The sequence below is a fragment of the Bombina bombina genome, chromosome 1 (assembly GCF_027579735.1).
Source record: "Bombina bombina isolate aBomBom1 chromosome 1, aBomBom1.pri, whole genome shotgun sequence".
In the NCBI taxonomy this organism is placed as follows: Eukaryota; Metazoa; Chordata; class Amphibia; order Anura; family Bombinatoridae; genus Bombina; species Bombina bombina.
The window spans coordinates 337,547,775-337,575,579 of NC_069499.1; the positions used below are offsets into that span (position 1 = coordinate 337,547,775).

The following is a 27,805-nucleotide window of genomic DNA, read 5'->3' on the forward strand; positions in this document are numbered from 1 at the left end:
CAGTCCTTTACATCATCGGGCCCTGATTGATAACTTCTTTATTTTTATATCTAGAGAGTGCACACTGCATTTTACGTAGAATATATTTAAATCATCCTTAGTAATGCACACATTGTTAGGAACCACTCTTCGAGATTGCTGTGGGATATTACTGTAGAGATTTACCAGATAAACAATGAAAGAACACAGAACCTAACCAGTTGTTTTGTAACTTCGTTTAATCAAAATTGAAATGTGATTTAATAAAAGGAAAGCATAAGTATTCGACTCTATCTAACAAGGTCTTCTGATAATAAGGCTATAACGTCTCCATCCTCTATCTCTTGCTGGGTCACCATCACCTTCTGAATTGTCTTTGGATCTTGTGCTAATAGGAAACAGGAAACATTAATTACATTTGCTTACTCCTAAAACTCGTGCACAGTCATTTGCATCTGAAAATGCTATGAGACACGTTATACAATATTATTTTTTAGTTATTGTTAAACAGTGCAATAGCATTTTAACCATTTGCTTTAACACACAGAAATGTATTCTCTTTTTTTGCTAGAGACTCAGATTCAATTAAAGGGACATAATACTCAACAGTTGTCTCTTTAGATGATGGGGATACAGAGTATGCACCTAAAACAGGCAGTATCTAACTATGGATGCCTAGTAGCAAATATACTAATATAAAATGATGACATATGGTGCATGTAAAAACATAGGTAAATGAGCAAAAATTTTAATAAATTAAGATGTATAATGAATAATAAATTCTGATAAAAAATATACAATATATAGTAACTTCTAAAGGAGCTCATACAAACACTGCTCTGTTCTAAAACAAGTATTTTGGTTGGCCAACCTTAAACTCACATACAATCCAAACACAGTGATCACATAAGACAATAATGAAAGGAAGTCTGATCCGAGAGTATTGTTAGTGTGGTGGGTAGTTAGAATTACCAAATAGGTATATAACACACTATCCAGCCCTCTATCTGATGTTGAGCCTGAAACAACAGCAATCTGTAATCCAAATGGTGACTTTATAGATTAACTAAGTGATGCACAGCTCCATGTATAGAGAATACCTCAGTGTGTGCACAATACCTTAAGTGTCTTGAGTGTCCTGATTATGGTATACATGGATTTCAGCTGATGGTTTCAAATTCCACGGTGAATCTGGTATATCCTTTGCTTACCCTTAATAGAAGTCGCCCTTGGAGCCACTTAGACACTACTTCACCGCAGTGAAAGATTTTTGATTGCCGCAGACTTCCTCGTGTCACGTGTCTGACTCTACGGCTGCATGTTTTAGTGACCACACAGCTTTTTCTAAGAGTGATTCCCCCCCCCCCTTGTGCTAAATAAAACCAAAGTTTTCTTTGGGAGCTATACCTATAAGTCAAGTTGCAGTAGAGTTCTCATGACTAATTTACAATCACACACATCCTGTTAGGTTCACATTACATTTAAATGGCTTTTAGTTAAGCTTTTTTTATGCAAAAAATATTTTATCATGCTGATCTGCTGCTCATTTATATATATTACAGAAACATTTTTAAGTGCCACGCAACTTTTAGGCTTGTTTTGATGAGCTGCTATTGTATGATCTGTCAGGTATGCAAGGTTCCATGTTGAATTCACAATTACAAACTGGAAGCAAGTACAAATTAATGCAAATAAAACCTCATAGAAAACATTGTGGTTCCATTTGCACTCTTCTCAAATGAAATTGAAGGTGCCAGTATGTTAACCTCAGTCACCTACAAGACATCGCTTTGCATTATGTTCTATTACTTTCTAAAGAAAACAGCTTTCTGAGAACTCATGTTCCAGCCTATTTTCTTTTTGCATTCTGTGGTGACTGTCTGTTTAAGGAACTGCTAAGTCAGAGATGCAAAGATGTGTCCCTTCAGTAAACTTTCTATGTATTCAGTTATGATCTTCAGCTGACATTACTCTATATAAATAGAACTGTATGAAAAGCCTGTTTAGCAGATATGTCTGTACACATGATTATGTACATGTGAAAATGTAAAATTAAGTTGAGTTAAACACCCACCATTCTATCTTGTTCATCAAATCTTCACTTACCCTCTGACACATGGGCATTATCCTCATCTCTGTAATAGAAAATATAACAAGACATTTCAATTCACAAAAGTCACCATGTTACTTAAAGACTCACAACCACAAGAGGAAAAGGGGGAGGAGCACTGCACTGGCGGTAAATAACTCATTCTACTTCCTGCAAAAGTGCTAGCAAGAGCTCTCATTGGCTTAAACAAAACAGGGCTCTAAAAGGCCTTCATCATCCTTTCCATTTGTTTCAAAAATTGTTCTGCTAGACATCTTCATAAAAGTTACAAGAAATAGCTGTATCTTTTCTAGTAGTAAAAGTGATAAAATGTCTGCTCTGGAGCCTCTCCCAAGACTACAAATGCGCACACACAAACTATAGATGTACTACTAATCTATTAATTTTAAAGGAACTTAAATGTGTTGCCGATATATAAAATAATACAATTTAAATGACACTACTACCTGATTGTGAGAACTAATAATCTCAGGTTTATGAGCTTTGCTAGATTCATTGTAGCCTGATACAATACAATAATCTACAGGCCAGCCATACATGGCACAAAAAACAGCTATTGGCAATCTAAAACTGTGGGTATGTCATTCCAGAAACTCTGCACATCAGGTGTAAGTTAATATGGATGTGAAAGAGAAATCTCACTTGTCTACAACTCCATCCAGCAGGGAGCGATAGTCATGAATTTCTTTCTCCAGTTTGGTTTTCAGATTCAGGAGGGCTTCGTAGTCTCTCACTTGCCGCTCTATGTCAGATCGGCAAGCAGCTAGTTCCTCCTGCAGTCGGGATAGTAACTGGTTCAGCTGCATTACATTGCCTCCATAGTGGTCCTCTGTGTCCTTTAGAGCATGTTCCAAAGAATCAACCTAACACAAAAACAAAAAAAAACACAAAATGAAAGTAAGAATTCTAATTCTAACCTAAATAAGTATGCACATATTCTAATCTTTACCAACATATTGGTAAAGCTGCAATGTACTGATATGGCCTTTCAAAAACACTGTTTAAAATATCACTCATTCCCTTACCATATGGTTAGCATAGTTTTGTTTTTTTTATGTTTGCAGGTGCGTACTTTGGCCTAAGCTATCTAGGCCTGTGCCTAGGGCAGTATTAGTAGGGAGGTACTACTATGACATGATGCCTTACAACTCTTTTACTCTTAAATGTATTATTTATTCATTTTATTACAAGTAGTGGAGAAGTAGGAGATTTTCCACAGACACCCCTGGACAAAGAGTAAACACCCCTTAATTTTATACCCAGTCATTTTACACTAGCTTCAACTCTATATGGGGCTAGCAGATTTTTTTTAGGCACGACTACAGTCCAAACAGCTGGCCTGTTCTATTAAGTTGATACATATGTTGCCTTGAAAAAAAAATTTTCATTTGCATAAAAAAGGGCTCTCTATGGAGAGTCTAAAACAGGTACATTATACTATGTGCTATAGAGAGGGCTGAATGACCCCTCACTTGAAGAGGAAATTATTTTCATAAAGTGGTTTAATGAATGTATTTAATTTTGTTCTGAGTCAGAGGTACAATTCCAGAGTCCTCATACATTTATTACTCTAAACCAGGTATCTATAAGGTTCGAAATCTGACATTTTCTCAACAACTATTTAATTGGTTTCAATTAAAAGTGACTTTAGACAAGTGTTCATCCAAGTGGTAAATATGAGCAAAGAAGGCTGTGAAAAATTGTCTTTATTGTTTAACCTTTTGTTAAAATAAATACATGAAAATACTCTGATCTAATGGATATCAAAACAGGTTTATTAAAAACAATTTTTGTTAAATATATGTATGGCACAATTATTGGCACCCCTATGAATTCAAATGAGAAAAATATATTTTAACTATATTCCCATTGTTATTTTACATTTTTTAGTAGACCTGGATGACTAGGAACAGGAAATTGTTCAACCATGGCTTCCTGTTTCACAGGGGTATAAATATGAGGCTTCATTAAATGGGAAGTGGCTATAATAAAATAGCAAAAGCATTAAAAATGCCCATTTCCACCATCAAGGCAATGATTAAGAAGTTCTAGTCAACTGGAAATGTTATAAATCATCCTGGAAGAGGACATGTGTCTATATTGTCTCAACGCACTGTGAAGAGGATGGTTCGGCCAAATATCTCCAGTGATCAGAGATGGAGAATTGCAAAAGTTAGTTGAGTGTTGGGGTCAGAAAGTCTCCAAAACTACAATATGATGCCACCTACGTCACCACAATTTGTTTGGAAGGGTTTCAAGAATAAAGCCTCTACTCTCATCCAAAAACAAACTCAAGGGCACTAGGCCCTACTAGAATTTCAAATGGGATCAGGTTCAATGGTCAGATGAAACCAAATTAGGTTTTTTTGGCAATAAACCCCAGAGGTGGGTTTGGCGCACACAGAGAGGTAGCCATATGGAAAAGTACTTCATGCCCACAGTTAAATATGGTGGTGGCTCTTTAATATTTTAGGGCTGTTTTTTTTGCCAGAGGACCTGGACATTTTGTAAGGATACATGGCATCATGGACTTTATCAAATATCAACAATTATTAAATGAACACCTGAAAAATGGTTTACTGACCACAAAATCAAGGTCCTGCCATGGCCATCCCAGTCCCCTGACTTGAACCCCATAGAAAACCCGTGGAACGGAAGAGGAGAGTCCACCAGCGTTGACCTCAAAATTTGAAGGATCTGGAGAGATTCTGTATGGAGGAATGGTCTCAGATCCATTGCCATGCATTATCCAACCTCATCAGGCATTATAGGAGAAGACCCAGAGCTGTTATCTTGGCAAAGGGAGGTAGCACAAAGTATTGACTAAAAGGGTGCCAATAATTGTGCCATATACATATATAACAAAAAATGTTTTTTTCTTTTATAAACCTGTGTTGTGTTTGCAATTGTTTGATATCCATGAGAGTAGAGTATTTATGTGCATTTCTTGAACAAAAGATCAAAAGTTTAAACAAAGACATTTCTTTACAACCATATTTGCTCATATTTACCAAGGGTGCCAATATTAGTGGAGGGCACTGTATGTTTAAATATATATATATATATATATATATATATATACACAGACAATGTTTCAAACATTGTGGATTGGGAGAAGGCTAAATTATCTAGTATTAAGGGGAGAAAAGGGAGACTGTATTGGGGAGGTGAATGAGAGACTGTGCAGAGCAACAAGGTGTTAAAGGATTTAGGTTTAGATGGGCTCTGTCACATTTAGATCCAATGTGACCTCTACAGTTACACCTCTGTCTTCTGCAAACCAATAATTATGGTGTTAGAACACATAAACCAGTGATTTATTCTATCAGTCCCTCACCGTTTTCTGGAGGGTCTGACGCTCAATCTCCAGAGCCTGTAGCTGGCGTCTGAGATCAGTCACCTCATTCTTTAATTGTTCCATTGCTTTGTTGGTGGAATTTACCTCTTGGGACATGTTATCAAACTGTAAGAAAAATGATAAGGAACAAACAAAATTAAAGTAATTATATTTTTCCATGCAAATACAAAAGGACTTTAACAACTGGTCAAAGTGGTCAGTGTATTGCAATATAAAATTAGGAAGAGAGAATAACCATATGTGAAAGAAGATGAAAAACATTATTACACACATATATACAACTGATAACTATTGCATAGGTACCTTTATTCATATAAAGGTAAAGTGTAATTAATATATATATTTGTACTTTGAAAGTTCTTTGGAAGCTAGTTATGTAAACTTCTAACATGTATTTCCATAAATTAATTTTTGGTAAGATTTTTGGAACCATATTTCTATTTAAATTGGAATTTCATCCAGAAGGAGGCTTATCACACTTTGCAGTCTGTTTTACATGGGTCCTAGAATAAAAACTCAGATACACCTCTTGGAAACTTGCCTTGCTCTTGTAAGCATTCTCTGCATCTACTCGGTTTTGCTCAGCCATTTTCTCATACTGACTACGGATCTGAGTGATGCTCTCATTCAGATTTGGTTTCTTAGGAGCATCAACTTCTACTTTTACATTGTTATTTGCAATAAGATTTTGCAAGGCAGAGACTTCCTGAAAGACAAAAAAAGGAAAATAATATTATTAGTAGTTATATTGGTAAATAAAAAGTACCATGGAGGAGAATGCAAACTGACTAAACATAAATTGTCTGAGTAGTTTTAAGCTGCAAACTTACTGCGTTCTCTTCATCAGCAAAATACAAAGTATACAGACTAGAATACATCAATGAACGGGAGATATTCTACTACATATATATATATATTTTACGGGTAAAGTAAGAAATCCAGTTAATCCTAGGATTACCCAAGCAGCTGTGGGTAAAGCCCAATGTACTGAAATTCCTCCATATACACTTTTTTTTTTTGCCCCACTGAATTAGGTTCAAAGCCCCCCTTGAACCCCCCCAGACAGAGGCAAAAAAGATAGTGAAGAGGGGGGAATTACAGTGCATCATATATATATGTTTGATGCAGTGACTCGATCATTCTGAGGGGATTTATCATCTTACATTGGGCTTTACCCACATTCGCTTGGGTAATTAATGCTAGGATTACCCAATATCTGACTTTACCCGCAACATCTAGATAGATATATATACATACATACACTTATGCAGAAACATTCTTGAATATTTTAAACCATGTGTTTCAGTCATAATCTAATAAACTAATGCATCAATTTATACTTCCTTTGTATTATTATTATTATTAGCGTGATTTTCAAATTCAAGGACATTTTTGTTTAAATGCTTTAATCCGTTACTGTGTGTTTAACCCCCGCAAATACCACTCGGGGCTCGCAGAGCTGATCCAATCAGCAGTGCTAGTTTCACATCTGAGTTGTGCGACTAGTGCCGCTGATTGGATCAGCATTCTTTTGGCTCTGGACCAGCAGAGCTTTGCTAGTCCCGAGCAGTATTTCATTTGCAAGGGTTAAAAACAGAGTAGTACAGGGTTGATAGTCTTAAAATGACTTGCTCTAAAGGATTTAGAATGTTATTTTTTTACTATAATGGTCCTTTAAGTTTACACCAAAAAAAACCTGTCAGATACTTTGCACTGATAACCCTTCCCAACTATATTCAAATGCATTTGAAAGCACTTGTCACCCAGATTATTAGATTCATCTAATTTAACAGCCTTTGGCCGCCTAAAGCACCATTTGACCTGTTTGGAGCACTATGGCTGTTGCTGTCCTTTTTTAAAAATGTTTACATTTTCCCATGTGCTCAGTTAGCAGTGGTGTGTTTACAGGGGTGAATCGACCATAGGTGCAGTGGTACGTGGACCCAAGTGCTGGGGGGCATAGCAGACAGTCTATACATAGGTGTGTGCAGAATGTGTACAATCCTAATGCATTGGAAATAGTGCAGGCTGTAGATCTGTCTAGCCTCAAAAATATTCTACAGAGCAGCATGTATATTGTACTATATTCTATGTATATAGACTTGTTGGTACTTAATAATGTGTTTCTGAATATGCTTTCCAAGCTATCCACAACATACTGGAGTCTAAATTCTTCAGCAAATATTGTGCTATACATTTACAAAGTTTATTTAGAATTCTTCATTTCATTATAATATGCTTAAAGGATTACTTTCTGTTATAATTTTTAAGCCAAACAACTAACATATTAAAGTTAATAAACATTAATTAAAACCTACTGACCTATATTTTCTCCAAAACGAAGTTTCATAACGTTATAAAAGTTATATATTTTATTCGCCGATGATGTCACATTATCCTGCCCACTATTTTCAGCACTGTGTGTTCAAAATACTTAAACCAATGAAATTGTGTTTAATGCGCCATTTTGAAACCTAGCTATTGTAAACGGATTGGTACAGAGCAAAGGATACCCACGGAGTGGGTTTGGAAAACAATTAAATTTGCAGACAAGATTTCTGCTATACGGTAGAGATATGTTAATGAAATGCTATTGATAAAAAGCGTATTTGGGGTAGTTAGTTAGTAACAGGCATAGAAAATATTTACTTACAGTGGCCCTTTAATGTTTTCTCAAGGTTTTGAAAGTGACAATGTTTTATGCACTTCAGAATTTTACAATGAGGTTACCTGGGCTTTGTTATACTATGGGACATCACCTTGAACTTAAAAGGACATTTAACACTAAATACATTTTATGCAGCTCCCTCTAATAACGGGTGTCGCCATTTTGGAACTTAAGTTACACTGCAGGTATCTGAAGAATAGTTGTTGATCATGAGCAAACCTATCAGTGCTGGAATTCAATGAAAGGCAAATTTTAACCTGGCGACACCCATGACTAGTGGGGATGTACTTAGTGTTAAACGACCCTTTAAAGTCACATATATTTGTGGGTGAGCACCACTAACATTGGTCTGTATGTATTCCTGATACAATACAAACAGTAACTCTAAAAGCCTTCTTGTATCCTCTGAAAAAATATCATGGTACACTTATTTGTGATCAATATGAAAGTATTTACTCAATGTAACATCTGCTTGTATTGACTCGGATCGACTACAGTAATTATTAGAAACTTCAGGGGATAAACACCTCATTATTTAGGGGCATTCATCTCAACCAATCACATTTTGGAAAGGACAGCAAAGTGGATGATGACTGATGAGGTGTATAAGCACAAGGTAAGAAAGTTCAAGAATGGGTCATATTTTTCTCTGAATGCAAAGAATAAAAAATATTTGAAGTATTTGAAGTTACATCTTATATTAGTGTTATAGCTGTTTTCTATTGGAGTGTCAAGATTTCATTATGCAATATCGTATCATTGATTGGAATGAGAGCATACTACAAAGGAAAAATAAAAAATGTGGCTTTATCCCTTTTCTAATGCTGTGATCGGCTCATACACAGTACAGATCTCCATGCTAACCTACCATTCAGCACCTGATGCATACAGTATCTCACAAAAGTGAGTGCACCCCTCATATTTTTGTAAATATTTTATTATATCTTTTCATGTGACAACACTGAAGAAATGACACTTTGCTACAATGTAAAGTAGTAAGTGTACAGCCTGTAAAACAGTGTAAATTTGCTGTCCCCTCAAAATAACTCAACACACAGCCATTAATGTCTAAACCGTTGACAACAAATGTGAGCATACTCCTAAGTGGAAATGTCCAAATTGGGCCCAAAATGTCAATATTTTGTGTTCACCATTATTTTCCAGCACTGCCTTAACCCACTTGGGCATGGAGTTCACCAGAGCTTCACAGGTTGCGACTGGAGTCTCTTCCACTCCTCCATGACAGCATCACGGAGCTGGTGGATGTTAGAGACCTTGCGTTCCCCCACCTTCCGTTTGAGGATGCCCCACAGATGCTCAATTGGGTTTAGGTCTGGAGACATGCTTGGCCTGTCCATCACCTTTACCCTCGGCTTCTTTAGCAAGGCAGTGGTCATCTTGGAGGTGTGTTTGGGGTCGTTATGTTGGAATACTGCCCTGTGGCCCAGTCTCCGAAGGGAATGGATCAGGCTCTGCTTCAGTATGTCACAGTACATGTTGGCATTCATGGTTCCCTCAATAAACTGTAGCTCCCCAGTGCCGGGAGCACTCTTGCAGGCCCAGACCATGCCACTCCCACCACCATGCTTGACTGTTGGCAAGACACACTTGCCTTTGTACTCCTCACCTGGTTGCCGCCACACACGCTTGACACCATCTGAACCAAATAAGTTTATCTTGGTCTCATCGAACCACAGGACATGGTTCCAGTAATCCATGTCCTTAGTCTGCTTGTCTTTAGCAAACTGTTTGTGGGCTTTCTTGTGCATCATCTTTAGAAGAGGCTTCCTTCTGGGATGACAGCTATGCAGACCAATTTGATGCAGTGTGCGGCGTATGGTCTGAGCACTGACATGCTGACCCCCCACCCCATCAACCTTCGCAGCAATGCTGGTAGCACTCATACGTCTATTTCCCAAAGACAACCTCTGGATATGACGTTGAGCACGTGCACTCAACTTCTTTGGTCGACCATGGGGAGGCCTGTTCTGAGTGGAACCTGTCCTGTGAAACCGCTGTATGGTCTTGCCCACCGTGCTGCAGCTCAGTTTCAGGGTCTTGCCAATCTTCTTATAGCCTAGGCCATCTTTATGTAGAGCAACAATTCTTTTTTTCAGATCCTCAGAGAGTTCTTTGCCATGAGGTGCCATGTTGAACTTCCAGTGACCAGTATGAGAGAGTGTGAGAGTGATAACACCAAATTTAACACACCTGCATCCCAATCACACCTGAGACCTTGTAACACTAACGAGTCAGATGACACGGGGAGGGAAAATGGCTAATTGAGCCCAATTTGGACATTTCCACTTAGAGGTGTACTCACTTTTGTTGCCAACAGTTTAGACATTAATGGCTGTGTGTTGAGTTATTTTGAGAGGACAGCAAAATTATACTGTTATACAGGCTGTATACTCACTACTTTACATTGTAGCAAAGTGTAATTTCTTCAGTGTTGTCACATGAAAATATATAATAAAATATTTACAAAAATGTGAGGGGTGTACTCACTTTTGTGAGATACTGTGCATGCATGTAATGATGTTTAAAGTCTAATATAGCTTTGTTATAATGGACTTTACATTGCTGTACAGTTCAAAAAAACATAATTTATGTAAGAACTTACCTGATAAATTAATTTCTTTCATATTGGCAAGAGTCCATGAGCTAGTGACGTATGGGATATACAATCCTACCAGGAGGGGCAAAGTTTCCGAAACCTCAAAATGCCTATAAATACACCCCTCATCACACCCACAATTCAGTTTAACGAATAGCCAAGTAGTGGGGTGAAACAATAAGGAGTAAAAAAAGCATACAAAAAAGAGGAACTGGAAATAAAATTGTGCTTTTATACAAAAATCATAACCACCAAAAAAAAGGGTGGGCCTCATGGACTCTTGCCAATATGAAAGAAATGAATTTATCAGGTAAGTTCTTACATAAATTATGTTTTCTTTCATGTAATTGGCAAGAGTCCATGAGCTAGTGACGTATGGGATAGAAATACCCAAGATGTGGAAGACCACAGAAGAGTCACTAGAAAAGGAGGGATAAAATAAAAACAGCTATTTCCCCCGAAAAAATTAAATTCCACAAAAAAATAAGTCTCTCATAAATTTCACATAGATTTAAAAAAAAAAAAAACTTAAATCATAAGCAGAAGAATCAAACTGAGACAGCTGCCTGAAGAACGTTTCTACCAAAGACTGCTTCAGAAGAAGCAAATACATAAAAATGGTAAAATTTTGTAAATGTATGCAAAGAAGACCAAGTTGCTGCTTTACAAATCTGATCAACCGAAGCTTCATTCTTAAAAGCCCAAGAAGTGGCGCCTGATCTAGTAGAATGAGCTGTAATTCTCTGAGGCAGAGACTGACCCGCCTCCAAATAAGCCTTGTGAATCAAAAGTTTTAACCAAGATGCCAAAGAAATGGCAGAGGCTTTCTAGGACCAGAAAAAAACAACAAATAGACTAGAAGTCTTCCTGAAATCTTTAGTAGCTTCGACGTAATATGTTAAAGCTCTTACAACATCCAAAGAATGTAAAGATCTTTCAAGAGTATTCTTAGGATTAGGACACAAGGAAGGAACAACAATCTCCCTACTAATGTTGTTAGAATTCACAACCTTAGGAAGAAATTTAAACGAAGTCCGTAAAACAGCCTTATCCTGATGGAAAATCAGAAAAGGAGACTCACAAGAGAGAACAGATAATTCAGAAACTCTTCTAGCTGAAGAGATAGCCAAAAGAAACAACACTTTCCAAGATAGTAGTTTAATATCCAAAGAATGCATAGGCTTAAAAGGAGGAGCCTGCAAAGCCTTCAAAACCAAATTAAGACTTCAAGGAGGAGAGATTGATTTAATAACAGGCTTGATATGAACCAAAGTCTGAACAAAACAGTGAATATCAGGAAGTTTAGCAATCTTTCTATGAAATAAAACAGAAAGAGCAGAGATTTGTCCCTTCAAAGTACTTGCAGACAAACCTTTATCCAAACCATCCTGAAGAAACTGTAAAATTCTAGGAATTCTATAAGAATGCCAAGAGAATTTATGAGAAAAACACCATGAAATATAGGTTTTCCAAACCTGATAATAAATCTTCCTTGAAACAGACTTACGAGCCTGTAGTTTAGTATTAATCACTGAGTCAGAGAAACCTCTATGACTAAGCACTAAGCGTTCAATTTTCATACCTTCAAATTTAGCGATTTGAGATCCTGATGGGAAAACGGCCCTTGAGACAGAAGGTCTGGCCTTAAAGGGACATTAAACACTTTGAGATGGTAATATAAAATGATAAATTGTATATATAAAACAACTCTGCAATATACTTTCATTATTTATTTTGTCCTCTTTGCCTTTAATTCCATTCTGAAATGTGAGCTTTTCAGTTCATGTTAGAAATAGAAGTGCAGAATACTGTTAATTTAAATTTAGCACAACCATTGGCTGCACACTCTAATGACCTATGTATAACTGTCCCTAATTAGCCACAGCAGAAAAGGTAACACAAGTTACAACATGGCAGCTCCCAGTGTTTTATAGACACTAAAACTTTACTCTTATTTTGTCACTTTTTAAACAACTAATGAAACTTTAAAAAATACATCTACATGTTAGTCATGGACTAATCTTTTCTTTGAATGCATCATTCTATCTAGCATGCATTTAGTGTTTAATGTCCCTTTAAAGGAAGTGGCCAAGGTTGGCAACTGGACATCCGGACAAGATCTGCATACCAAAACCTCTGAGGCCATGCTGGTGCTATCAGAAACACATGCAATTGTTCCATTATGATCTTGGAGATCACCCTTGGAAGAAGAACTAGAGGCGAACAAATGTAAGCAGGTTGGTAAAACCAAGGTACTGCTAACGCATCCACCATCTCCGCCTGAGGATCCCTGGACCTGGAAAGTTACCTGGGAAACTTCTTGTTTAGATGGGAAGCCATCAGATCTATTTTTGGGAAGACCCCACATCTGTACAATCTGACAAAATACATCAGGATGGAGAGACCACTCAGGGAGTTGGGAGGGTAAGGGGGGATCCTACAGTTCATATGTATTTATATCTCTTTCTTTAATAAAAAAAATATGTAGTGTAGCAGCTCCCATCTCCAATCGACCGCCATGCAGTGCCCCCTCTCCCGTCTCATGGTCCCGTTTTCTGTAGTGCAGTGGATCCCTCCCTTTCCCTCCATGTAAAAATATTTCTGTAGCATAGAGATCCCGCCCCCTCCCACCCAGAGCTGAAAGCTGGGACCACAGCATAAGGGAGAAGGTTGGACGTAGGTACTACATCAACAGGGTACGCTGGGCAAAGTACCCTATGAGTTAGTAGATACGTCAAGATGGCTTAAGGGGTTAATATACTGTAGAACATTTAGTATCAGTGCCCTAGAAATATGTTATATCAATGTTTAGATTTAAAATGAATTATTCCTTGTGTTTTAAGCTATTGCGCACAATTATTCTGAAGCAAAATTATATTGTTTTAACACTATGCATGGTTTTTTTTTTACAATATTTACCATAATTTGTAAGTAGAAAAAGAGTGCAGACCTCCTCCTGTTAAAAGTTCATCATTTATTAAGTCATAGATTAAAAATTTCCAGCACCAAGAAAAATTCAGAGCAATGGTGAAAGGTCTGACTAGTTTCGGCTATTGGCCGTAATCGTAAACCTAATACACCTTTACATTGAGGTGGTTTAAAACGAATATACTACTCTCTAATTGGTTAAAAAGATAAAGAGGGTAGGGACTTCTTGTTAACTCAAAACACGCCAAACAGGACATAGAACTTAATAATGAAATAGATATTCATATAAAACTGAGATTCACGTATTTATCAGTTTGGAACACAGGAATGGCTTCTCGTATAATATAGCCAGATTTTAAACGTATGGAAATGGTATTTTCCAATCCTTTATGGTGACAAATCTCTTAAGGAAGTTGTTACCAAAGGATTTAAATACTATAAAACAAAAGAAGAGAGGGCGCAGCCACGACTCACGGTAAAAGTATTTAATAATTCCACTTTGCGCATATACACATAATGCACTTACAAGAGTTCAATTATAATAAGCGTCTCTAGGATCTCACACAGTCCCCTGTTTTTAGATCTCCGTCAGCTGTTGCCGGTTCTTTACTTCTTTCTGTTTCCGGCGTGTGGGCTCAACTGCTTGTCCTCTCTGAATGCAATAGTTTTTTACGGTCCTGTTACAGCAATGTTGTTAACTATAGCTCTGTTGACGTCTACGCGTTTCGTCTGGCTTCTGCGTACCTTTTCAAGACTTATGAATAATAATAATAATAAAGCATTATTCATAAGTCTTGAAAAAGTCAGCAGAAGCCGGACGAAACGCGTAGACGTCAACAGAGCTATAGTTAACAACAGCATTGCTGTAACAGGACCGTAACAAACTATTGCATTCAGAGAGGACAAGCAGTTGAACCCACACGCCGGAAACAGAAAGAAGTAAAGAACCGGCAACAGCTGACGGAGATCTGAAAACCGGGGACTGTGTAAGATCCTAGAGACGCTTGTTATAATTGAACTCTTGTAAGTGCATTATGTGTATATGCGCAAAGTGGAATTATTAAATACTTTTACCGTGAGTTGTGGTTGTGCTCTCTCTTCTTTTGTTTTATAGTACTTTCGTTGTCTGAAACATTTCTCAAGGTTCAGTGAACTGTGAAGCGGCACCACACTCACAAGGAAGCCGGGGAGATTCCGATATAAATAAAGAAAGATCTGGAGAACACTAGCTTTCTACTATACTCCCTGAGACACTAAGGTGGGAAGAAAAAAATCAGTATATTCATAGAATAATAGTACCCATTTAAGGTAGTACTTAATTATTGTTGTTACGATATCTCAAGGCCATATAGAACAAAACTAGTGACCAAAGGTTGATTACAGCTCACAATTTATATATAGCGATATTATTGACAATGAGCGACTAAATGTCAAATCACTTAATAGTTACAATATTTGTTGTATTATTACATTACTAAATATACTCTATTTTTGTGATTTAGATTTTTATTATTGAAGCCTATTATTGAATTAATACGTTAGTGCAGTTTTTTAATAGTAAGTGTTTGTGTTATAAATTCAAAGGATTTAAATGCATATATTCTAAAAACGTGACACTGGGCAACATTTTATCCCCTACTTTATTACCATCTACTGAAAAGCCATCTTCATGGTTAATGGACCAGTAAACACAGTAGATTTGCATAATCAACAAATGCAAGATAGCAAGACAATACAATAGCACTTACTCTGAATTTCAAATGAGTAGTAGATTTTTTCTAACAAATTTCAAAGTTATGTATATTTCCACTCCCCCTGTACCATGTGATAGCAATCAGCCAATCACAAATGCATGTACGTATAGTCTGTAAATTCTTGCACATGCTCAGTAGGATCTGGTGACTCAAAAAGTGTAAATATAAAAAGACTTGCACATTTTTTTTAATGGAAGTAAATTGGAAAGTTGTTTAAAATTACAGGCTGTATCTGAATAATGAACATTTAATTTGACCTGAGTGTCCCTTTAAGTATCCAGGGAACATACAAATGTGACGATGGGAGATGCAAAGCCTGCGACTATATAGTCGAGGGAAAGGAATTTTATTCCTGCATCACAAACCAAATCTTTAAGACCAATGGACTGGTAAAATGCTTGACATCCTATGTTATATACTTGATAGAGTGCACACAACATCATCAACAATACATAGGCAGAACAAGTCGGGATGTGCGTACGAGAATACGAGAACATCTAGGTTACATTAAAAATAAGGTAACATGTTCAGCGCTATCCAGACATTTCATCCAAATACACACATGTGATGTAAGTTCATTCAAATGGAGGGCCACTGAATTCATTAGAAAGCCACGACAGGGGGGGGGGGGGACGACAAGGACAAACTTTTAGCCAAACAGGAAGCGTTCTGGATATTCAAACTCAGGACACAAATTCCTGAGGGGTTTAATTCAGAATTCGATCTAATTAACCATTGGTAATTGAGTTCCTTGAGACCCCAACAACTACACCTTTTTAGTGATGTATTATACCCCTTTTTGTGCTCGATTGCCCCCTGTCATGCCCATCCCACTTGGTACCCTTTACACGTTTTTATAATGCCACCTGCGGTCGATATCCCTGCTTTATAGCTTGTCTTATGACACACTAAAACCCCACAATATAGATACTATTCAGATATGATAACTAGTATCTATGTATTGATTTACCTAGTTTATCACAGACATCCCAAAGTCTATTGGCTTAACAGTAATATCTAATATACATTTGATGGTATCTAGGGTTCTGTTTGTCTACCTATACAGCTCCCATTGATGCACACTTTTATATGAGTCTTTCATACTATTTGAGACATTATACCTATATACAGCCCTGCAAAATTAAGGCAGGCTCTATAGACACACATTACATGGGGCTATTCATTAGCATGTTTCGTGTTTAGTTATGTATTCATCAGATATGATTCTTCTGGATATCATAGCTTAGGTAATGATGTACATATATGAGATAAGTAGTTCACGGTGGAATATGATTGTGCTATAATGTAGCAAAAGGTGAGCATCCTAGGCATCCTTGGACAAATATAACCTGGTTTATTATGTATATATAGGGAGCATAAAGTTTATGATGTAGTGTAATTTAATAATACTATATACTGATTGATTTTTGAAGTAATAGACAGTATATTTCACAAACACAAGTCATATACAATTTGTTGCACTACCTCAATACAGAAATGTATGGAATAACTGTAATACTGTATGTGCCTCTTAGACTTTATCTATGAAGGATTTATGTTCTGCTCCCCCCTATGGGTTTGTCTATGAAGATATGGATTTGAGGCTTATGTGATTTAACACCAAATATTTTAAACGTTTTGATCCCCATCTACTCTAGGTATTCAAGTAAGACAGTTTAGCAATAAATGAAACATGCTGATAATTGCCCTAGAAAAAGTTTACAGGATACTGTATAGCCATTTCCATACGTTTAAAATCTGGCTATATTATACGAGAAGCCATTCCTGTGTTCCAAACTGATAAATACGTGAATCTCAGTTTTATATGAATATCTATTTCATTATTAAGTTCTATGTCCTGTTTGGCGTGTTTTGAGTTAACAAGAAGTCCCAACTCTCTTTATCTTTTAACCAATTAGAGAGTAGTATATTCGTTTTAAACCACCTCAATGTAAAGGTGTATTAGGTTTACGATTACGGCCAATAGCCGAAACTAGTCAGACCTTTCACCATTGCTCTGAATTTTTCTTGCTGCTGGAAATTTTTAATCTATGACTTAATAAATGATGAACTTTTAACAGGAGGAGGTCTGTGCTCTTTTTCTACTTACATTTATATATTGGGATTACAAGGAATCCTCTTTGCAGCCTCAACCTACTCGGTCCCCGTTTCTGTCTGTTTGGGGAGAAAAACTTCATTCTGGAAGCAGCTCACATTGGCACTACCAAAGTCACAGCTGAGCGGTTCAGCCAATGGGCTCGCAGATTCGCACACACACCCCTGTTGACGTCAAGCCCCGGCGCCTGGATGGATGAGCTGGAGGAACACCGACGGTGCACACGCCGAGTGTATGGGTTAAGCCCGTATGCTCCGGACACGACTTCAGGACACCTGATGGGCTGTGGACATTGGCAGAAGGGTGAGTGATAGATTACCACCCACTCCGCTATAGTGGATGCCTATGTCAATTCTTCATTGGGGGTGTTTTATGTGCTGAATACTGCTGAGGTTTTTACCACTTGTAAGAGACTTTTAATGGTTGCCTGTGGATTACCCCTACTTTAATTACAGGATTTAAACACTGCATTTACTTGGGACACTTCAGACACAGTCTGGGAAACTTCTATGTTGTTTATATTTTGTTTCCTTGAACCCAGCTGTTCTGTCTTATGTCTGGGGACTGACTGCATCACCATCTATTATTGCAGCACTTACTATACAGTAATTTGTGTGTTTCATTTGACATACTCAATATGGAAATTCAGGACACTAATAGTTACTACTCTCTTATGCCACTCAATGACTCTGATTTTGAGGGTTTGGAGCTAGAAGATTTTTTTCAGACTGAGTCACAGGATGTTAAATTGGGAGATATGTTTTATTCCTTGGAAATATTGAGACTTAAAGAAATACGCCTCAAATTGGATACCTGGATCATTGGAAAATATTGTGATCTAGATATGATCCCAAGAGGACTGAGGGTTCAGAAATTTCCCAACTTTGAAGTGACTAACAATAATGATTTTGTTAAGGAGTGGAATGATATTTTATCAGACTGTTCACTTAGACTTATGGGCATGTTGGCAAGATATAAGGCAGAACAACTGCAAGCAGTGAGAGCTGATATTATGAAATTACAGTCAGAATTGAATCATTATAAGGGGATTGCTGAATATGGGGAGTTTGATAAAATGTTGGCAGAAGTTGTGGAGACTACTAGAAAATAATTAATACATACTAAACACACCAAATTTCTAAGAGACCAGAGAGACTACCAAGAGAATAGAGTATTCATTTGGTATAGACCCAGAAGAAATAGAAATAGGCGTAATACTAACAATAAAAAAGGTACAGGTGGAACAAATTCATCCAATACACTTGCTATCACTAATGATAATCTGATTCATAATTCAGTGAGGGATAAAATTCCTTATAAACACAAAAGGAGACAACATAAAAAGAAAAAGGTGACATTTGTTGAGATGGACACCACCGATGATGATCAATCATCATAGGCGGCATCCACTTCTGGGAAGGACTGTTCACTCTCAGAAACTGAAGTAGGGCATATAGAACAGGGCCCTAGTGATACTATTTCTGTACATACTAATACAACCATAGTTGAAAATTCTAAAGTAATGAATCAGGGGGCAAGGCCTAAAGTGATAACATCTATACAACCAGGGAATTCCCCACTCGAGAACAGGGATATGGATAATATCAAATCCAAGGACCAAACACAGCTTTTTCGGCCTGCCATGAAGCCACCCACAGGGGGGGGGGGGGAGATTTTACCAACAACAAAAAACACAGGTACAGTTTGAGGGAAAACAAAATGACAAATCGTCCCCAATAAACAGTGTGATAAATCTTTCATCATATCCCCTCAGCAACATTGAAATTAAGGTTCTCAATTATGGCCTTGGTTTTTGTCCAGATAATAGATTTAATCTATTTAATACCATCATCGATTTAAATAGATTTATCAGAAAACTAACTTTACGTAAACACTTTCTGAATAATACTGACAGCAGTCCAAGACCAAAAGAAACAGATAAAAACAGAATTTATGCTTACCTGATAAATTACTTTCTCCAACGGTGTGTCCGGTCCACGGCGTCATCCTTACTTGTGGGAATATCTCTTCCCCAACAGGAAATGGCAAAGAGTCCCAGCAAAGCTGGCCATATAGTCCCTCCTAGGCTCCGCCCACCCCAGTCATTCGACCGACGGACAGAAGGAAAAAATAGGAGAAACCATATGGTACCGTGGTGACTGTAGTTAGAGAAAATAATTCATCAGACCTGATTAAAAAACCAGGGCGGGCCGTGGACCGGACACACCGTTGGAGAAAGTAATTTATCAGGTAAGCATAAATTCTGTTTTCTCCAACATTGGTGTGTCCGGTCCACGGCGTCATCCTTACTTGTGGGAACCAATACCAAAGCTTTAGGACACGGATGAAGGGAGGGAGCAAATCAGGTTACCTAAACGGTAGGCACCACGGCTTGCAAAACCTTTCTCCCAAAAATAGCCTCCGAAGAAGCAAAAGTATCAAATTTGTAAAATTTGGCAAAAGTGTGCAGTGAAGACCAAGTCGCTGCCTTACATATCTGATCAACAGAAGCCTCGTTCTTGAAGGCCCATGTGGAAGCCACAGCCCTAGTGGAGTGAGCTGTGATTCTTTCAGGAGGCTGCCGTCCGGCAGTCTCGTAAGCCAATCGGATAATGCTTTTAAGCCAAAAGGAAAGAGAGGTAGAAGTCGCTTTTTGACCTCTCCTTTTACCAGAATAGACGACAAACAGAGAAGATGTTTGTCTGAAATCTTTTGTAGCTTCTAAATAGAATTTTAGAGCACGGACTACGTCCAAATTGTGTAACAAACGTTCCTTGTTTGAAACTGGATTCGGACACAAAGAAGGTACAACTATCTCCTGGTTAATATTTTTGTTAGAAACAACCTTTGGAAGAAAACCAGGCTTAGTACGCAAAACCACCTTATCTGCATGGAACACCAGATAGGGCGGAGAACACTGCAGAGCAGATAACTCTGAAACTCTTCTAGCAGAAGAAATAGCAACCAAAAACAAAACTTTCCAAGATAACAACTTAATATCTATGGAATGTAGAGGTTCAAACGGAACCCCTTGAAGAACTGAAAGAACTAGATTTAAACTCCAGGGAGGAGTCAAAGGTCTGTAAACAGGCTTGATCCTAACCAGAGCCTGAACAAATGCTTGAACATCTGGCACAGCTGCCAGTCGTTTGTGTAGTAAGACAGATAAAGCAGAAATCTGTCCCTTTAGAGAACTCGCAGATAATCCTTTATCCAAACCTTCTTGCAGAAAGGAAAGAATCTTAGGAATTTTTATCTTATTCCATGGGAATCCCTTGGATTCACACCAGCAGATATATCTTTTCCATATTTTATGGTAAATCTTTCTAGTTACCGGTTTTCTGGCCTGAACCAGAGTATTTATCACAGAATCTGAAAACCCACGCTTTGATAGAATCAAGCGTTCAATCTCCAAGCCGTCAGCTGGAGGGAGACCAGATTTGGATGTTCGAATGGACCCTGAACAAGAAGGTCCTGTCTCAAAGGTAGCTTCCATGGTGGAACCGATGACATATTCACCAGGTCTGCATACCAAGTCCTGCGTGGCCACGCAGGAGCTATCAAGATCACCGAGGCCCTCTCCTGTTTGATCCTGGCTACCAGCCTGGGAATGAGAGGAAACGGTGGAAACACATAAGCTAGGTTGAAGGTCCAAGGTGCTACTAGTGCATCCACTAGAGTCGCCTTGGGATCCCTGGATCTGAACCCGTAGCAAGGAACCTTGAAGTTCTGACGAGACGCCATCAGATTCCATATCTGGAATGCCCCATAATTGCGTCAACTGGGCAAAGATCTCCGGGTGGAGTTCCCACTCCCCCGGATGGAATGTCTGACGACTCAAGTAATCCGCTTCCCAGTTTACCACACCTGGGATGTGGATCGCAGATAGGTGGCAGGAGTGATCCTCCGCCCATTGTATTATTTTGGTCACTTCTTTCATCGCCAGGGAACTCCTTGTTCCCCCCTGATGATTGATATACGCAACAGTCGTCATGTTGTCTGATTGGAATCTTATGAATCTGGCCTTTGCAAGCCGAGGCCAAGCCCTGAGAGCATTGAATATCGCTCTTAGTTCCAGAATGCTTATCGGGAGAAGAGACTCTTCCCGAGACCATAGTCCCTGAGCTTTCAGGGATTCCCAGACCGCGCCCCAGCCCACTAGACTGGCGTCGGTCGTGACAATGACCCACTCTGGTCTGCGGAATCTCATTCCCTGGTATAGGTGGTCCAGGGTTAGCCACCAACGGAGTGAATTTCTGGTCTTCTGATCTACTTGAATCACTGGAGACAAGTCTGTATAGTCCCCATTCCACTGTTTCAGCATGCACAGTTGTAATGGTCTTAGATGAATTCGCGCAAAAGGAACTATGTCCATTGCTGCAACCATCAACCCTACTACTTCCATGCACTGAGCTATGGAAGGACGTGGAACAGAATGAAGAACTTGACAAGCGCTTAGAAGTTTTGACTTTCTGACATCTGTCAGAAAAATCCTCATTTCTAAGGAATCTATTATTGTTCCCAAGAAGGGAACTCTTGTTGACGGAGACAGAGAACTTTTTCTATGTTCACTTTCCATCCGTGAGATCTGAGAAAGGCCAGAACGATGTCTGTATGAGCCTTTGCTTTTGAAAGGGACGACGCTTGTATTAGAATGTCGTCCAAGTATGGTACTACTGCAATGCCCCTCGGTCTTAGGACCGTTAGAAGGGACCCGAGTACCTTTGTGAAAATCCTTGGAGCAGTGGCTAATCCGAATGGGAGGGCCACAAACTGGTAATGTTTGTCCAGAAAGGCGAACCTTAGGAACTGATGACGTTCTTTGTGGATAGGAATATGTAGGTACGCATCCTTTAGATCCACGGTAGTCATAAATTGACCTTCCTGGATAGTGGGTAGAATCGTTCGAATGGTTTCCATTTTGAACGATGGTACCCTGAGAAATTTGTTTAGGATCTTTAAATCCAGAATTGGTCTGAAGGTTCCCTCTTTTTTGGGAACTACGAACAGATTTGAGTAAAATCCCATTCCTTGTTCCGTCATTGGAACTGGGTGTATCACTCCCATCTTTAACAGGTCTTCTACACAATGTAAGAACGCCTGTCTCTTTATTTGGTTTGAGGATAAGTGAGACATGTGGAACCTTCCCCTTGGGGGTAGTTCCTTGAATTCCAGAAGATAACCCTGAGAAACTATTTCTAGCGCCCAGGGATCCTGAACATCTCTTGCCCAAGCCTGAGCAAAGAGAGAGAGTCTGCCCCCCACTAGATCCGGTCCCGGATCGGGGGCTACTCCTTCATGCTGTTTTGTTAGCGGTAGCAGGCTTCTTGGTCTGCTTACCCTTGTTCCAGCCTTGCATCGGTTTCCAGGCTGGCTTGGACTGTGAGGCATTACCCTCTTGCTTAGAGGATGCAGAATTAGAGGCCGGTCCGTTCCTGAAATTACGAAAGGAACGAAAATTAGACTTATTCTTGGCCTTGAAAGGCCTATCTTGTGGGAGGGTGTGGCCCTTTCCCCCAGTGATGTCTGAGATAATCTCTTTCAATTCTGGTCCAAAGAGAGTTTTACCCTTGAAGGGGATGTTAAGCAATTTTGTCTTGGATGATACATCCGCTGACCAAGACTTTAGCCAAAGCGCTCTGCGCGCCACAATTGCAAACCCTGAATTTTTCGCCGCTAATCTAGCTAATTGCAAAGCGGCATCTAAAATAAAAGAGTTAGCCAACTTAAGTGCGTGAACTCTGTCCATAACCTCCTCATATGGAGTCTCTCTACTGAGCGACTTTTCTAGTTCCTCGAACCAGAACCACGCTGCTGTAGTGACAGGAACAATGCACAAAATGGGTTGTAGAAGGTAACCTTGCTGTACAAAAATCTTTTTAAGCAAATCCTCCAATTTTTTATCCATAGGATCTTTGAAAGCACAACTATCCTCAATAGGAATAGTAGTGCGCTTGTTTAGAGTAGAAACTGCCCCCTCGACCTTATGGACTGTCTGCCATAAGTCCTTTCTGGGGTCGACCATAGGAAATAATTTCTTAAATATAGGAGGGGGAACAAAAGGTATGCCGGGCTTCTCCCACTCCTTATTCATTATGTCCGCCACCCGCTTGGGTATAGGAAAAGCGTTGGGGTGCACCGGAACCTCTAGGAACTTGTCCATCTTGCATAATTTTTCTGGAATGACCAAGTTGTCACAATCATCCAGAGTAGATAACACCTCCTTAAGCAGTGCGCGGAGATGTTCTAATTTAAATTTAAATGTCACAACATCAGGTTCAGCCTGTTGAGAATTTTTTTCTGAATCTGAAATTTCCCCATCTGACAAAACCTCCCTCATGGCCCCTTCAGATTGGCGTGAGGGTATGACAGAACCATTATCATCAGCGCCCTCCTGCTCTTCAGTGTTTAAAACAGAGCAATCGCGCTTTCTCTGATATGCAGGCATTTTGGATAAAATATTAGCTATGGAGTTATCCATTACAGCCGTCAATTGTTGCATGGTAATAAGCATTGGCACGCTAGAAGTACTAGGGGCCTCCTGTGTGGGCAAAACTGGTATAGACACAGAAGGAGATGATGTAGAACTATGTCTACTCCCTTCATCTGATGAATCATCTTGGGCAACTTCATTATCTGTGACAGTATTGTCCTTACATTGTTTGGACGCTATGGCACAATTATCACACAATTTTGAAGGGGGAGACACATTGACTTTCATACATATAGAACATAGCTTATCTAAAGGCACAGACATGTTAAACAGGCTTAAACTTGTCAATAAAGCACAAAAACCGTTTTAAAACAAAACCGTTACTGTCTCTTTAAATTTTAAACAGAGCACACTTTATTATTGAATATGTGAAAAAATATGAAGGAATTGTTCAAAATTTACCAAAATTTCACCACAGTGTCTTAAAGCATTAAAAGTATTGCACACCAATTTTCAGAGCTTTAACCCTTAAAATAACGAAACCGGAACTGGTTACAGATTTAACCCCTATACAGTCCCAGCTACAGCCTTTGCTGTGACTTTACCAAGCCCAGAGGGGAATACGATACCAAATGAAGCCTTCTAGGAACTTTTCCAACCACTTTCAGGTCCTCACACATGCATCTGCATGTCTTGCTCTCAAAAACAACTGCACAGTAATGGCGCGAAAATGAGGCTCAGCCTACAACTGGGAAGGCCCTTCCTGACTGGAAAAGGTGTCTAACATAGTGCCTGACGTTAAGAAACGTTCCCCAAGTTTATAAGTGTGAATTATCAGCATAAACATGTATAAAATGTCCAAATAAAGCGATCGATTTAGCCCATAAAAGTGTCTACCAGTTTTATAGCCCATATTAAGCCCTTTATTCTGTTTGAGACTAAGAAAATGGCTTACCGGTCCCCATGAGGGGAAATGACAGCCTTCCAGCATTACACAGTCTTGTTAGAAATATGGCTAGTCATACCTTAAGCAGAAAAGTCTGCTAACTGTTTCCCCCAACTGAAGTTACTTCATCTCAACAGTCCTATGTGGAAATAGCAATCGATTTTAGTTACTGTCTGCTAAAATCATCTTCCTCTCACAAACAGAAATCTTCATCTTTTTCTGTTTCAGAGTAAATAGTACATACCAGCACTATTTTAAAATAACAAACTCTTGATAGTAGAATAAAAAAAACTACAACTATACACCACATACTCTTAACCATCTCCGTGGAGATGTTGCCTGTGCAACGGCAAAGAGAATGACTGGGGTGGGCGGAGCCTAGGAGGGACTATATGGCCAGCTTTGCTGGGACTCTTTGCCATTTCCTGTTGGGGAAGAGATATTCCCACAAGTAAGGATGACGCCGTGGACCGGACACACCAATGTTGGAGAAAACTTCATGTCCTTGAGAAGTGCCACGTCCACATTCTCAGAAATATGTGACGTCACTGCACTGGAGGATCTATACCTAGAATCAAAAGATCCTAATTCTTCCACCTCCTCACCACAACTCCCCACATTTAAAGTTGCAACTCAATTCTACCCCATACAGAGTAGGGGCCAAGCTTTAGAATTATTTCATAAGCGCGTGGTAGAAGACTTGACAATATTACATCAGTCTAACAAAACCAACTCACACAATTTGTCCCTAAAAGAAAAAGAGGCACTAAGTAAATTAAAGAACAACAACTCAATAGTAATCAAGGATTCTGACAAGGGGGGAAGTGTAGTGTTTCTTAATAAAGACACATAAATTGCCGAAGCTTTAAGGCAGCTTGAAGACCCAAATACTTACACCAGACTCACATTTGACCCTGTCACGAGATTCCAAAGAGAATTGTATGACTTGTTGGATGATGGTGTAAATTGGGGGCTCATGGATACAGAGACTTTGAATTACCTATATGTGAGTAATCCTATTACCCCCATTTTTCCACCATCTACCGAAAGTACATAAGGGACTAACAAACGTAAAGGGTAGACCAATTGTGTCCGGCATAGGTTCCCTTTTGGAACCTCTGTCGGAATGGCTAGATGCTATATTGCAGCCTATAGTGGAGTTACTTCACAGCCACATCAAGGACACAACCCACCTTTTGCAAATAGTAGAGGAAACTATCTGGTCACCTGAGTCTAGCTGGCTTACTATAGATGTGGTGGCTCTTTATTCGAGTATCCCTAAAGACATGGGAATAAAAGCCATTAAATATTTCTTGGAACCCATCTATGGCATAGACAGTGAAACTACTAAATATATTCTTAGAGTCACCTTATATTTACTGGAGCACAATTATTTTTTGTTTGAGGGGGTTTACTATCTGCAGAGACAAGGGACGGCCATGGGGGCGAAATTTGCCCTCTCATATGCCAACATCTTTATGGGATGGCTGGAGAGGACCTTTGTCTATGCAGATAGTAACCCCCTCAAAGGATATATCTCCCTATATAAGCGGTTTATTGATGACCTGCTAATCATATGGTCATCAGATAAGTCTAGTGCAGAGAACTTTGTACAATACCTGAACACCTGTGATAATGGGGTACACTTTACTTGTGAATGGAACAAAACAACTATCAATTTCTTGGATGTAACACTAGTGGGTGATCCATTATCAGGCCTGATAACCTCTAAACTGTATAGAAAACCTATATCAGGCAACACACTCCTACACAACAAAAGCTCACACCCCAAACATGTGTTCAAGGGAATAACAAGAGGGCAGCTTCTACGCACTAGACGAATATGCAGTTCAGACAGAGATTACACGAAGGAAAGCAACAGTGTGGTCAATCGTTTAATTGAGAGAGGATACCGACCGGAAATGGTAAGAAACGTGGCTAAGGAAGTGGCTGGGGTCAGTAGACAGGAGGCTCTCGAGCACAGATTTAAGGATAATACTGATGATAGAACCATGTTCATTACAAAATATTCATCACAATACTATGAAGTTTGTTCCATCCTAAAAAAATATTTTCCAATCTTTTATGGTGACAAAGCTCTTAAGGAAGTTGTTACCAAAGGATTTAAATGCATACATTCTAAAAACGTGACACTGAGTAACATTTAATCCCCTACTTTATTACCATCTACTGAAAAGCCATCTTCATGGTAAAGTATCCAGGGAACATACAAATGTGGCGATGGGAGATGCAAAGCCTGCAACTATATAGTCGAGGGAAAGGAATTTTATTCCTGCATCACAAACCAAATCTTTAAGACCAATGGACTGGTAAAATGCTTGACATCCTATGTTATATACTTGATAGAGTGCACACAACATCATTAAAAATACATAGGCAGAACAAGTCGGGATGTGCGTACGAGAATACGAGAACATCTAGGTTACATTAAAAATAAGGTAACATGTTCAGCGCTATCCAGACATTTCATCCAAATACACACATGTGATGTAAGTTCATTCAAATGGAGGGCCATTGAATTCAACAAGGACAAACTTTTAGCCAAACAGGAAGCGTTCTGGATATTCAAACTCAGGACACAAATTCCTGAGGGGTTTAATTCAGAATTCGATCTAATTAACCATTGGTAATTGAGTTCCTTGAGGCCCCAACAACTACACCTTTTTAGTGATGTATTATACCCCTTTTTGTGCTCGATTGCCCCCTGTCATGCCCATCCCACTTGGTACCCTTTACACGTTTTTATAATGCCACCTGCGGTCGATATCCCTGCTTTATAGCTTGTCTTATGACACACTAATACCCCACAATATAGATACTATTCAGATATGATAACTAGTATCTATGTATTGATTTACCTAGTTCATCACAGACA

At 38.9% G+C, this 27,805-nt stretch overlaps 1 protein-coding gene across 2 annotated transcripts in view; it reads right to left on the bottom strand.

The window, feature by feature from the left end:
- Positions 1-200: 200 nt before the first annotated feature.
- Positions 201-27,805, bottom strand: part of LOC128637710 (keratin, type I cytoskeletal 18) — a 63,311-nt gene continuing 35,706 nt past the window's right edge. The window contains exons 4-8 of one of the 2 annotated variants that reach the window (XM_053689803.1): positions 5,989-6,153; positions 5,427-5,552; positions 2,732-2,952; positions 2,086-2,114; positions 201-367 (exon numbers count right to left, since the gene is read on the bottom strand). In XM_053689803.1, the coding sequence (XP_053545778.1) occupies positions 270-367; positions 2,086-2,114; positions 2,732-2,952; positions 5,427-5,552; positions 5,989-6,153 (639 nt within the window). In that variant the 3' untranslated portion in view covers positions 201-269. Of the gene's footprint in view, positions 368-2,053; positions 2,115-2,731; positions 2,953-5,426; positions 5,553-5,988; positions 6,154-27,805 lie in introns of both variants that reach the window. The other variant, XM_053689804.1, reaches the window with a different exon arrangement.